This window comes from Bombus bifarius, unplaced genomic scaffold, assembly GCF_011952205.1.
Source record: "Bombus bifarius isolate JDL3187 unplaced genomic scaffold, Bbif_JDL3187 scf7180000008213, whole genome shotgun sequence".
NCBI lineage: Eukaryota > Metazoa > Arthropoda > Insecta > Hymenoptera > Apidae > Bombus > Bombus bifarius.
In genome coordinates, this window is record NW_022884516.1 from 1,452,993 (window position 1) to 1,467,513 (window position 14,521).

Consider the following 14,521-nt stretch of genomic DNA (forward strand, 5'->3'; position numbering starts at 1 on the left):
GTGGATAGTCATAAATAATTTACAAATAATTTATTTGCATTTTCAGGTGAAACTGGCGGTCCAGGAAAGCAGCTGCGCGCTGACATCATAAGCCTCGAGAAGAGCATCGAAACTCTTCAAAAGAGTATCGTAGCCCAACGTCAAACCGCTGTGCAGAACCTGGAGACTTGGAAAGAGTACGAGAAAGGAATCAAAGAATTGAAACCATGGATCGAAGAAGCCGAGTCAAAAGCAGCCACCATAGGCAGCAAACCTACGACTCTGCCGCAAGCAGCACAAATGTTAGAAACCGCCAGAGCATTCGAAACACGATGTCAACAGCACTTCCCTCAAATTCAAGATTTATCCTTGGTCAGCCAGCGAATATCAGGGAAAACATCAGCCTCCGACGAAGTGGACGCTGTTCACACTCGTTGGAACGCGGTACACGATATAGCAGTCCAAACAACCACGAAATTAGACAAGCTGGTCACTTCGTGGAACAGCTTTGAATCCGAGATCAAAGAATTTAACGAATGGTTAGAAAAATCCGAGAGAACCGTTCTCATAGAACCAAACACCGAAACACCGGAGGTATCGGTCTTAGAAAAAGAGCTGACTCGATTGAAGGACTTCAACAAGACTATATCCGATCATCAAGCTCAATTGATATCGTTGACCCAAGTGTCTGATCATATCAGTCACGGTTTATCTTTGGAAGGAGCGACCAACTTGAAAGCTCGTGTATCAGACATCAAATCCAGAGTCAGTAAGCTGGCTGACACGGTCAGATTGCAGATCAATCGCGTCTCTGATTCTCTGTTAGCTCGCCAGGAATTCCAGATGAAGATCACCGATCTGGAGAACTGGATGTCACGACTGAGATCGAACGTCGCTGAGATCAGCGATGCGACTGTTGACACCGTTGATACCAATCTTCAGGCTGTGCACGCGTACATTCAGGAACACTCCGAGAAACAGCCCAGTTTGGAAGCTATCTGCGAAGAAGTAAAGGTGATATGTCCTAAAGGATCCATAAAAGCTAAAGCTGCTTTGGTCGACACTTATGTAGATCTAGAGAAGAAGTATAAAGCATTAGGCGACGACTTGCAACAGAAGAAGAAGGGATTGGAGAAATGGATAGAAATGTTGAGTTGGTTGAACGACGCCAATGCTCAGTTGAGTCATTGTAAATACGAAGCTGAGGCTAGAAAACCTACTATAGCTGATTTGGAGAGATTCTCCTCGGAATTGCAGACTATATACGAGAAGATAGACACCTGGAAACAACATGTTTTACCTGACACTGCCATTGGAATTCAGATCAGGGACAAACAGGGCAAACCTCTGTCCGCATCGGGTTTGTTAAACGATTTAGAGAACAAAGCCTTAGCTCTACAGAACGAGATATCCGCGAAACGTGACAGACTAGAGAATCTTGGCGCCAGGTGGAACAATTTCAGAACGCTTCAACAAACTATCACGGAGAAGATATTGAACACTCAAACTGCTCTTCAAGAGACGGTTTACAACGTCGACTCCTGCAAACAGTTGGCTCCTGCCGTGGAGACGATTGATCGATTAATCGAAGAGCATCAGAAGAGAGAACAGGAAAAAGAGATTCTTCATTTTGAAGGAAGTTCCTTGATGAAAGAGGACCAGAGATCGACGACCAATATTCAAGTTGTTTTATCTTCTGTGGATGCTAATTGGGAGAAGGTTAACGAGCTTCTTCGAGAGCAAAGGAAGAAATACGCTGACATGAACACCGACTGGAAAGATTACGAAGAAGCTAAAGAGAAAGTGGAAAAATCTATCAAAGAAGCGACCAGCTTGTATCAATCAGTGAAAGGAGTTTCTTATGACGTTACTCAAGCGAATATCACGTTGGAGAAGCACAAGAAAGCTTTGGAAATGCTGAAGAAAGGCAGACATTTCTTGGACAAAATGGATTCTAAGGCGCAACAGTTGACGAAGGAAGCTTCTTTAATGCCTAGATTCAATTCTGATCTAATCGAAAATGACTTAACCGATGTCCGACAGAGATACCAAGATACTTTTAACGATATCAGTGAAAAACTGCAAACCTACGAGACTCAGGTAATCATCTGGAAACAAATAGAAGAATCGAAATCTGAACTTATCAAGTGGCTCAATAATACCAACGACGCTTTGACCACTGCGTTTGAGCGTTTAATGGACGCAGAAAATTGTCAAGCCAGGTTAATTAGATACAGAGAGGAGCTGCCTGGTTATCAACAATTGTATCAGAACATCGTCACCAAAATTGAACAATTAGTGAAATCGAACAACGATACCGATATTCCTACTTTGAGTTCTCTCCATAAATTGTTGGACGATCAGTTCAAGGTGGTTAAAAGTTCGGCGGATAAACTGGAATCTTTGACGTGTACGTTAAACGAAAGGGAAAGAGCGATTAGACAGGAGCTGAAGAGATGCGGTGACGCAATATCGAAAATTCGCGAAGACATTATCAAATGCGACGATTTGACCGGCGAAAACACCAAGATTCTTGGTCGTATCAATAAATGTCAGGAATTAAAAACAGAATTGGAAGAATGTGATTATGCTCTGTCCAAAGTTGAAGAAACACTGACGAAGATGTCTACGGAGTATCCCAGCATCTCCAAGTCCAGTTTGCCAAAGGAGTTGCAGGCTCTTCAGCTTCGAAGAGATGGTGTGGCCAGCCATGCTAATAAAGTGATAGCGACATTGGTAGCCTTCTTAACTAAATTATACCACGAAAAATTCAGCGCTCTTCAACGTATGGTAGCGACGCTTAAAGAAAAAGTAGCTTGGTGCGAACCTGAACAAAGTAGCGATCGTTACAATCTAGAAGTGAAAATGGCGTCTCTGATGGACGTGGAAGCTGGAATTGCCGATTGCACCGCTAGAAAAGAAGACACTGACAACTCCTTGAAGCTTCTAGCATCTGTTGAAAGCGCCGAAACGATGACCGGCTTAAAAACGGAACGTGACAAGGTGGAGAGTGACTTGGAATCCCTGAAGAGTAGTTACAATAAGATCAAGAATGATCTAGAAAGAAACATCGCTCTATGGCAACGTTACGAACTTACATCAGAGAATGTTTTGTCCTGGTTGAAGGAGAACGAGAACAGAATCAGAGCCGAAGCTTCTGCGTTACTTAATTTAGACGATATCGAACAGAAAATTGCGGAAATGACTCAAGTACAGAAGGCAGTGATGGAGTATCAAAGCGAACTGAAAGATCTGACTGCTCTGGCTGAGGACATCACCAGAGTTAGTTCTGAATCTCGAGTGAATCAATACATCAGCCATCTTAATACACGTTACGATTACGTGTTGAAGTTCCTGGCGCAACATTTGGACAGGCTTAAAGAGTTAAAAGAGAACAGGGATCAGTATGTTGCCAATAAGAAGAAACTCGAAGCTTGGATCGAAAATGCTGAAAAAACTTTGAAAGCCTTCGACGAGATCACCGGACCAAAGCCTATAACTTTCTATCAGTCGCGCTTGAAAGAACTGAAAGCTTTTGCCGAAGGACGTGAAGTTGGACAAGCCATATTAAACAAAACAGCGGAAGCTGGCGAAACTTTGTTCGCTAGGGTCACACCGGACCAGAGAGAAATGATCAGGACCGAGTTGAGAAACTTCCGTAACCGCGTGGACGCAATGGCGGACCGTGCTAACGTGATTTATAAAAGAATAGAGAGCGACATGATGCACAGGTCTTCGTTCGAGGATAAATTCTCTCAAGTGAAACAATGGCTGGTAGATGCACAGAATAAATTAGGAGAGAAACAAGAATTACTACCAACCTTACAAGAGAAGAAGCTGACCCTTCACCTATATAGGGCTGTAGCACAAGATGTTAGCGTGCACAAGAATATTCTTCAACAGCTCCAAGATAGGCTAAGCTCAGCTCCGGATGACGATGCTAGTGAAATGTTGAGCAACGTGATCGAAGCCCATGAAAAACTGTCTAATGAAGTCGAAGGACGAATTAATATAGCGGAGAAATACGTTTCTAACCATGAAGCGTATCTTCAGACGTTCGAGAAGACTCGGGATTGGATCAACACGGTAATCAACGAGGGAACACCTATAATCGAGGACTTTTCGGTGGAACGAGACACGGCAGAGACTAAAATCACTGCCATCGAGAATCTTCTTCAACTGAAAGCGGAAGGGGATCGAACTCTGACCGACTGTAACGAACAATTGAATATCGTTCTTGAACAAACTTCTCTACCAGGTCATCCAGCTTTGTTGTCTAACTTTGAGCAACAGAAAAAGATATGGGAAGATTTCCTGAAGAGATCCATAGCCTCTAGAGACAAGTTGAGGCATATGTTCGACCAGTGGTCCGAATTTGAGAAGATCGTGGAAGACTTGGAGGCCTGGATCAAGCAGATGGAGACACAATTGAAGGATCAAAGTTTGAAGAGTACAGAGGAGGCAAAGAGGGCTCATCTACAGAAGCTAAAGTCCTTGGAAGAGAGCATTATCGCGAAAGGAGCTGAATTTAACGCTGCCATTGAGAAGAGTCAAAGTATCGAGGCTGAAGCAGACCTGGCCACTAGAGCTTCCAGACAATCTACCAAGTATCAGGCTATCAAGAACCAAATAAAAGAAGCCGTGATGCGGTACGAACAGTTCGTAAAGGAGCACAATACCTTCAACGTGAAATACAATCAATTATTGCAATGGATCACGGACATTCAATCGGAATTGAAGAAGCACAGCGAAATCGTGGGCGATTTATCCGTGTTGCAAAGTAGACAGAAGCTGATTCGTGACCTTGGTGATACAAGAACGAAGGAGAACGCTAGATTCGAGTCTGTCGTGGACCTTGGAGAGAAATTATATATTCATACGTCTCCCGATGGTAGAGAGATTATCAGACAACAATTGAGAAACTTGAGAACTCTGTGGGATGGATTCACCGAAGATTTGCAAAGCACTACGCAGAAATTGGACCAGTGCCTGATGCAATTCGCCGAGTTCTCCTTGTCCCACGAGCAATTGACTGCCTGGCTTCGAGACGTGGAACGTGCCATGCATCAACATACAGAATTAAAGTGTACCTTGGAAGAAAAACGAGCACAGTTGCAGAATCATAAGATTATGCACCAAGAAATTATGTCTCATCAGTCCCTGGTAGAGTCTGTTTGCGATAAAGCTCAGCAGTTGGTGGATCAGACCAAAGACACTTCTCTCAACGTCTTTCTACCTTCTATTAAACAATTGTTCCATAACATCGTGGCGAAATCGAAAGATTTGTTGGAAAATTTGGAAGATTGCGTGGAGAAACATCATAGATTTAACCTGCAAGTGAAGAACTTCTCCGACTGGTTGAATGGCGAAAGAGACAAGCTCGCAGAATGCAACGATGTCACTGGAGAAAGGACAGATATTTGTAGAAGATTAGCTACTCTGGCGACGTTGAAGGACGATCAGATGCAGGGAACGGAACAGCTTGGAAAGTTGAAGGAACTTAGTGATACAGTTGTTAAAAGAACCGCGCCGAAAGGATGGGACGCCATTAATAAAGAGATCACCGTTTTGGAAAGCAACCTTCGTCAATATTTGAGCGAAATAGGTATTTGCAATTTAAATAAAATTCTTATATCTGTAGAGGTTGTTTAGTCGTGTTCAACTCACGTCGGGGTTACCAATTTGTAGAGGTTTATCTGAAGAGGGTGGGTTGGTCGGTGAGTTTTAAAGGACCAGATTGTTCGTCGTTGAAACTGTCGAATATATTTAGAATAATAAATTAATATACAGCCGTATACGTGAGTCGTTAGTACAAAATATAAATCGCGGAATAAATACTCGTTAATGCTCGTCGCGTAACTCGATAAATACTCGTGAGATACTCGGAGATACTCTGCAGATACTGTACGATACTCTACGATACTGTGTGTCGTCCGCGATCACGTTCGTTTATTTATACTGGTCGGGGAAAAGTCGGAAAATTTGAATTCGTCTTCATTCGACTGTTGCATGTAGCGTCGACAGTCTTTTGCCCGGACTTTGTTTATCGTTACGTTTCTGCGTCAAGGCTGAGTCAATGACCCGAGGCAAAACAACAACATGAGTCGCTCTCGACTCGCGTCGTTCTTTGACTCCAGTGTCGCTACATATCTATAATATCTAGTCTTACGATTTACATAATTTAAATGATTCTTTTAATTTAAACATTTTCTTCTTTTTGCCGTGTAGAATCTGTGGAAGAGAAGCAAAAGACAGCTCTTCAGAAATGGCAAGACTTTGAAGACAAATTGGAAACGCATACAAAATGGTTCAGCACGATGGAAGCTGCCTTCAGAGACCAACAATTGCAACCTACTTTGCAGGACAAGGAGGCTCGTTTGAAAGCTCTGAAAGAGAAGCGTGACGCGATATTGAAGGAAGAATCGAATATCGACGAGTTCGTTGACAAGTCGCATAGTCTACTACATGCGAGCGGCGTTGAACGTATCAAACCCATGATCTCGCAAATTAGCAATAGGTAAAACTCTTCAGACAAGAATCGAAATCTTTCATTGTCGCTAAATCTAGATCTTTACGTATATATATATTTATTTTTACGAAAAGATGAAACTGAGATTTTCAATGAAATTGTTCAAATGGAAATTTCAGATACCAACTATTGCACGGGCTTAGCAAAGAAGTAGTGACAAGGTGTCAGAGTATTCTAGACGATCATCGGGCTTATGAAGAGAAACTGAAGGTTGTGGATGCGTGGCTGACTCAATTGGAACAAAGTTTAACCAGTCTGAAGAAGGACGAGGCAGGCGGAAATCTCGAAGAGAGAGTCTCTCGTTTACAGATATTGTTAGCTGAGAAAGAGCAAGGTGAACATCGATTGGGAAGCTTGATATCGTTTGGGGAGAGGATCCTTGCTGACACATCTGCCCAGGGAAGGGAACTTATCCGTCACGAACTAAGGCAGGCTCGAGAACGATGGGATAAATTTGTAGAAGGCATAGATGAGCAACAGAAGAAACAGGATGCTCAGTCTTTGCAATGGACCAATTATCAGGAAACTTTGCAACAGATTTTGGCTTGGTTAGACACTATGGAGAGATCTGTGAAACAGGACTCGACGATCACGTGGTCTTCTCTTCAGGAAATTAAATCCAAGTTGTTGAAGAGCAAGGTGCTTTTAGTTGTTTTCTCGTTTTGTTTTAGAAGTGAAAAAGGTAAGCCTTGTTACCGATAATAAAATGTCGTTATCTCTTATAGGCAATGCATCAGGAAATTCTGGCATACAAACGCATCATCGAGGGTGTCTCTGAAAAGGCAAATGCACTGACGTACGCAGTCCAAGCGCCATCAGACGCTCAACAGAAAGCTGCTTCGGTTTCTGGAAGATACGAGGACTTGGTTGAAATGTCACAAAAGAATATAGTCAACCTAGAGACACTCCTAGACACGTTCCAACAATTTTACGATCTTCAGAAATCCTATCAAGACTATCAGAAACAACAATGGGAACAATTGACCAATTACAGCGACTACACGGGCAATAAAGCTGCCCTTCAAGCTCAGCTGGCCAAGATCATGGAGCTTCAAGATGGCCAGAGGGAAGGAGAATTAAAATTGGATATTCTTAGCGAACATGTGGCTCAGAGTGCATCCAACTTATCACCTAGATCGTTAGAGTCTATGGAAAGAGACCTGGCTTCGTTGAGGCAAGATTTATTTTATTAGTTTATCGTTAACTGTATTCGAGTTGAGATTCAAATGAGATTAAACGAGTTAAAATTTCTTGGTAAAACGAATATTTATGTTACAGATTCGAGCATAAGAAATTCGCCATTACAGTAAACGACATTATTCGATGCATCGAGGAGAGGATCCAGCAATGGAGCGAGTACGAAAATTCTTTGGAACGTTTATTAGCTTGGTTGGCGGATGCAGAGTCGTCCTTGAAGAATTACTCCCTAAAGAACTCTCTTGAAGAGAAACAAGAACAACTGGAGAAATACCAGGTAATACTTTATAATCTAAAATAGAGACCACAGTTGTATCTTGCAACGTATGTACACCATAGAGGGTCTGTATCTGTAAGAGCAGATTATTCTAATTAAAAGATTAGTTCAACGTTTCGTTGAAAAATTAACTTTCATTGCGCAAAGTCACGCTACGAACGCGATCTGTTTCTTTTTTCGAATAACGCGCGAACGGTACGAAAATTTTTTGATTTTTAATCAAGAAGAGGAAAAGATACGAGAGAGATGAAGTGGTATACAGGATCAGGCATTGTATTTTGGAAAACTTTCTTAGGCACTGCAAAAAACCGCCTTATCGTGGGACACGGAAGTGACGGAACTGGTGGCCCTAGGAGACCACCTGGACCAAGTAAGAGAAACATGGAAAAAATTTGTTCGATCAGGGTTGTGAACGCTTTTTTGTCAATTGGTCTCTCGTTACTGTCTCCTTCTTTTTTTCTTCTTCTTCCTTCTCTCTATATTCTAATCGTTCTTTTTGCTTTTTTTCTCTCTTTCTTTTTCTTCTCTTCTTTTCTCAACGATTTAGTTTAGTGTGATGTAAGTCGAAAATATATTGAAAATGATTTTATGAGAGCATCGGGGTAAGTTTCAAGAACTCGATACACTGTACACTCACTTTTCACACTATGATACTTACACTTGCCTTTTCTTAAACGTCTTACGAGTAGATACTTTAACACACATAAATTTTCTATGATCTTCTTATCTCCTGTTTTACTTCGATGCATGCAAACGTGTTGTTTTGAGTACGTTTGATCGAAGAATCGTGTTTCCAAGCCCCTACATTGCGTTGTCATGGCACGCGAAAAAATCCATGACTAGTTGATTGAATTCACATTAACCATCTGTACATGAACATACCCACCAAACATACAAACAAACATGCGTGTTACCTCTGTGAGTTCAAGGTAGTTTCAGAAAGACGGCAAGCTACCTGATCAGTACACACGTTTTAATCAGTTTGTTCGATAAAGTACACGAAATTTAAAGACAAAAGCTTCCTATATGAAATATCGTGCGATTCCAATGAGATTTCTGTTCCATAGATGTTGATCGTGAATCTCCGGCAGAACGAGGCCGAGTTTGACAAGATGAGCGACGAATCTTCCGAATTGATGCAAATTAGTGGGGAAACAAGGTTCTCAGCCAACGTTCAGCAGATCACCTCGCGTTTCCAATCTATTCAAGCGACTGCTAAGGTGAATATCAAAAATTACATGTTAAGACTCGTAATTATAATGTAACATTCATCTTTAAACATAAGTTATACGAACAATAATTCAATTATTGATTAATAAATTTTTAAGTCTTTTACAAGTTCATGCAAGAGACGTATAATTATTTTATAAAGTCTATAATTTCGACAAGTAGTTGTATCATCTGTGCGATTAAAATTCTGTGAATAATCTATGAACAATTTTAAAATTTTAAATCGTCTATCCGTCGTAATTTCATAGAAATTCTTGGAGCAACGAATTATTTAATTAGAAATTCTGATTTATCGAGGAAAAATGTCATCTAATTTAGTCAAATATCATTCACTCTATTCCCAAACATTTCTCACTCTTCTAAGAATATTCTAACGCTTTCACGATAATTGTATATTACATCGTTCAAATTTAAAGCTGGCAATTCTTTAAAAAATCACAGGAATTGGTAAAGAAATGCGAACAAGCAGTGGCAGACCACGCAGCCTACCTGGAGCGCTACAAACAGTGTTCAGAATGGCTAGCAAACACCAGAACTACTTATCAATCCATCAAAGACGATCTCAGTGGCACTCTTCAAGAGCTAACGTCGAACGTAGCAACGCTGAAGGATCTTCTAACTCGTCAATCTTCGGCAACCCTTTTAATAAACAACACCGTGGAAGCTGGAGAACGTTTGTACTACACCACAGGCATGGACGGTAGAGAGATCGTTCGTCAACAATTGCTAGATCTTCAACAAGCCTTCGAAGAGCTGTACGACAGCATCGCGTCGACCGAACGAGAGTTACAATCAAAGATCTCGCGTTGGTCCGGATTCGACGAGTCCAACGAGTCGTTCGACAACTGGCTGAAGACTGTCGAGACTCAACTAAAGCCAGAAATCGAATTAAAAACCACACTGGACGAGAAACGAGCTCAGTTGCAAATCTATCGTTCGTTCTTGCACGATATTCAGTCTCACCAACAAGATTTACTCGATCTTCGCGATAAAGCTGATAATTTACCAGACTCTACTGACAAAATACATCAGACGCTGAAGAAACTGAACGAAAGACACGCTACAGTGTTGAAACGAGCTGCTGCGTTCGTTGAAAAGTACGAAGGCATAGTCAGCGATCACCAACAGTACAGCAAGGCTGTGCTCGACACTCACGAGTGGTTAGACGCGACGCACAATGCAGTTATTCTTTGGGGTGACACGGAATTAGAACGAGTGTCCCTTCACACGAACCTGGATCGATTGAAGAATTTATTGCAGAGTTTACCAGAGGACAAACCAAGAGTTCAACAGATAAGAATCCTAGGGGAAAAGGTGATTCCAGGAACCTTGGAATCTGGTCAGATTAACATTCGTTCGCAGATAGACTCCTCGCAGCAAGAATGGGAAAGTTTGGTCACTGCTGTCAAGTCTACTATAGAGAGTCTAGAAAACAAGCTCCAGCAGTGGAACGAGTTCGAAACATCGAAAGAACGATGCCTCGCCTGGATGAGAGAAACCGATACCAAACTTCACGCGGTAGACCTGAAGGCTACTTTGCAAGAGAAGAAGGACCAATTGGAGCTTCTGCGCACACTCCAAGGACAGGTTCGCGCGAAAGAACTGGAAATAGACGCTGTCTCCGAGAAAGCTCAACAGCTTCACAAGAATATCACGTCTCGTACCACACATATGTCAGAGTTAAGCATCAAGTACCAACAGATATCGAACAAAGTGAAAGATCTGAACAGTCGTTGGCACCAATACGTGACCACTCATCAAGAATTCGACAATCAAGTGGCAGAGTGCACCAGATGGTTGGATGACATTAGGAAGAAGTTAGCTTACTGCTCTGACCTGGGTGCATCCTCTCAGAAAGATTTAGAGAACAAGATGGAGGTAATTCAAGATCTATTGTTGTACAAGGAAGATGGATTCGCCAAGGTTCAAGGGATCGTAGAACTAGCCCAAGCTGTCTTAGCGAACACAGCACCCACTGGACACAAGGCTATCAACGATGCTGTTGGAAAATTACAAGAACAATGGAGCGCACTAGCCTCGAAGATGTTGGAGACCAAGACCAACTTAGATGATTCTATCAATAAGTGGGCTGGTCTTCTAGAGCAGATACAATCGATGAATAAAACTGTCGATTATATGCAGTCTGCTTTGAACGAATTCTTGCCATTCCAAACGACAATGTCTGAAAAGAGGTGTCAGCTGGAACGTATCAAGGCCTTGGAAGAGAAAGTTCGATGCGAGAATATCGAAGTGGATAGTCTGAAGATCAAGGTGGCAGAAATGATCGCCAGTGGTCCTCAAGGTCTGGCTGCATCCCAGGCACAGAGTATCTTGAACAGATTCGACACGTTGTTCGAGAAGATTAAATCGTTGTTAACCGAGCGAGAAGAACAATATAAGGATCACAGATTGTACAAAGAAGCGCACGACGATATCATCAATTGGTTGAGTCGAGCTCGTGAAAAGATTCCATCGATGAAACAGAGGCCGTTAAGCGATAAATTGGCTATTGAAAATGCTGTGGCTCCATTGGAGAGTTTGTTGAATAAGAAGGCTCAGGGTGAACTCTTGGTGGAACATCTTCAGCATACTGGCAAGGTCGTCTGCGCGAGTACGAGTCCTCAGGGTCAGGAGATTATAATGAACGAGGTGAAAGCTCTAACTCAGAGTTTCGAGGAGCTTTTCAGAGGTAAGTTTATTAAGAGATTTTTAAAAGATTCGAAGATTTTGAAAGTTGAAAGTTTGATTTTTGACGAAGCTAGTTGCAATGCTGACGAATGGTCAGAACTATTACATTTATTCAATCATTTTCCATTCAATCATATTTTCAATCGTTAGACAATTTTTTACGTTCGAAAACATTTTTCATATCTAATTCTTGTTCCAATTAAATTTCAATGATTTTTTTTTAGAAACTAAAGCGAGATTGAAATATTAAGAATCCTAAGACCGTAGCATGACACTGAAAATTTCCATGTTACATTAAGGACGATTTATTTTTTTCAATTGCACAGAAATCAAGCAACAAAAGGATCAATTGGAACAAACCGTGAGTCAATGGAGAGACTACAAGGACGAATACGAGCGAATAAGCGATTGGTTACAGCAGTTCGACATCCTCATAAAGGCGCAGAAGAATTCTCTCTTGTCAAACGTAGCAGGGAAAAAGAAACAAGTACAAGAGGTAAAAGAAATACTGGAAAACCTATTAAAGAGACAAGAACAAATCGATAAATTCAACAAGACTGCATCCAGTCTTCTTTCGTCTAACCTGGACACCTACATAAACAACCAACTTCGTCACTTAAACTCGCGCTATCAGGTTCAAGTGAATCTCGCCAAAGACGTTTTGAACAAAGTCGAAACTAACTTGGCTCAGCACGAAGAATACGTAGCTAATTTGGCCAAGACTTGTGCCTGGATCGAAAACGCGAAGCAAATCATTCGCAAAGGGACCGAAGCAGCGTCCACTAGCAGTCGAGAAGAATTACAGAACAGATTAGACAACATTCAAGAATTATTAAGAAAACGCGAGGAAGGACAAAACTTGGTGCATCTGACAGTGAACTGTGGAGAGAAGGTAATGAGAAATACTCGATCAGATGGTCGCGAAGAGATAAACACTCAATTAAAGGAGATTCAAAATGCGTGGGAGAGACTAGTGAAGAAGATTTCGACGACCAAAGTGCATTTAGAGACGAGTTTGCTTCAATGGGCGGATTACAGTTCGTCGTATTTGCAATTGCAACAATGGATCAACGACAGAGAAGCTAAATTGCAACAAGTCTGTGAACAAAAGGTGTCGAAAGCTAGAAAAGGTCTGGCTGGCTTGAGTTCCTTGGCTATTGGAGAAAGGAAGGCGAATCTTAGACAGACGAACAGTATAGTTCAGGATATAGTGGCGTTCGAGCCGATGATTCAATCGGTTACCACGAAGGCTGAGGATCTTCGACAGGCCACGCCAGCCACGGAAATTTCAATAAAATACGAAACCTTGAGCAAACAAGCGCAGGAGTTGTACGCGAAACAAAAAGAAACCGTGGAACAACATCAGGCGTTTATCGATAGTGGAAACGAATTTATTCAGTGGATAAGAGCGGCTAAGGAGAGACTTGGAAAATGTTCAGAACCTACTGGGGATAAGGAATCGTTGGCGAATAAGATCACGCAGTTGAAAGTATTGCAAAGCGAGCTGCCAGAGGGCCAGAAGAAGTTGCAACATGCTTTGGAACAAGGGAACGCGGCGTGTCAGATCGCCGACGAGGAGGACAAGGAGATCATCGAGGAGGAAGTTGCGATGCTGCAGGAAGAGTACGACAGCTATGTGTAAGTTTCGTGATCTGTTTCGGACTTTTAGAATTTTTTATATTTTTATGACGTACTTTCAATTATTATCTTTCTTTCAATATATTCCTTGCATTTTTCTCTTTTTTTCTATTTACCTTTATCGACATCGTTGACGTTGATGATAAATAACAAGTTCGATAATTCAATGATGAGAAATTCATTGATTAAATGTTCAGTCCAGAATTAATTATTTAAATACCGAAGTTCTGTATCTCTTTTAACAGAGACTCGTTGAACAACACGAAGAGCTTACTGGAAGTAGGAATAGTGAAATGGACGGAGTACGAGGACCAATTTTCAGAAGCTACCGAATGGCTCACGCAGACCGAGCAACTGGTGCAATCGTTCAACAAACTTCAAGATAGTTTGGAAGAAAAGAAGAATGTTCTTGAACAATTCCAGATCCATTTACAGACGCTGTTCGACTGGCAAAGAGAACTTGATCGACTGAACATGAAGGCTCAGATGTTATTGGAAACTTGTGCAGACACCAGAATCTCGAACGCTATCACCCAACTGACGACCAAGTATAACGCTCTTCTATCTTTGGCTAAAGAAATAATGAGACGTCTGGAATTACATTATCAGGTATATCCCATTACCGAGCTTCGAGCGTTAGAGATGCTTAAAAGATTAGGATAAAATAAAAGTGTATAATATCAAATATAATGTCTGCACAGTTTAGTGTCGCGTTCTCAAACAATTTTATTCTGCATTACCTTGTACTGCAGTCTACATTCTTCGCTATTACTTTTTAATATAAGCTTCTATAGTAACTTTGAAAGTATTTGCTCATACATGTTTTTCTACGGTTCGGTATTCGATAGATTTTTAAGCTAATTATCAAAAAAACTTTTTATTATTTTTTATTAAAAATCGAAACTTGAATACCCAAGCTGTATATTAAAATTCACTATACCATCTTTGCAAGAACACAACGGATTAATTATATTCTTATTTGG

The 14,521-nt window shown here is 41.3% G+C and overlaps 1 protein-coding gene across 14 annotated transcripts in view; it reads left to right on the forward strand.

Moving 5' to 3' along the window:
• LOC117210805 (nesprin-1) overlaps positions 1-14,521 on the forward strand; it is a 112,153-nt gene that overhangs the window by 27,756 nt on the left and 69,876 nt on the right. For 12 of the 14 annotated variants that reach the window (XM_033454165.1, XM_033454166.1, XM_033454162.1 and 9 more), the window contains 10 exons: positions 47-5,584; positions 6,208-6,496; positions 6,628-7,147; positions 7,234-7,682; positions 7,787-7,982; positions 8,278-8,352; positions 9,050-9,202; positions 9,654-11,901; positions 12,227-13,538; positions 13,784-14,147. In XM_033454165.1, the coding sequence (XP_033310056.1) occupies positions 47-5,584; positions 6,208-6,496; positions 6,628-7,147; positions 7,234-7,682; positions 7,787-7,982; positions 8,278-8,352; positions 9,050-9,202; positions 9,654-11,901; positions 12,227-13,538; positions 13,784-14,147 (11,144 nt within the window). The remainder of the gene's footprint in view (positions 1-46; positions 5,585-6,207; positions 6,497-6,627; positions 7,148-7,233; positions 7,683-7,786; positions 7,983-8,277; positions 8,353-9,049; positions 9,203-9,653; positions 11,902-12,226; positions 13,539-13,783; positions 14,148-14,521) is intronic. The other 2 variants (XM_033454167.1, XM_033454160.1) reach the window with 1 other exon arrangement.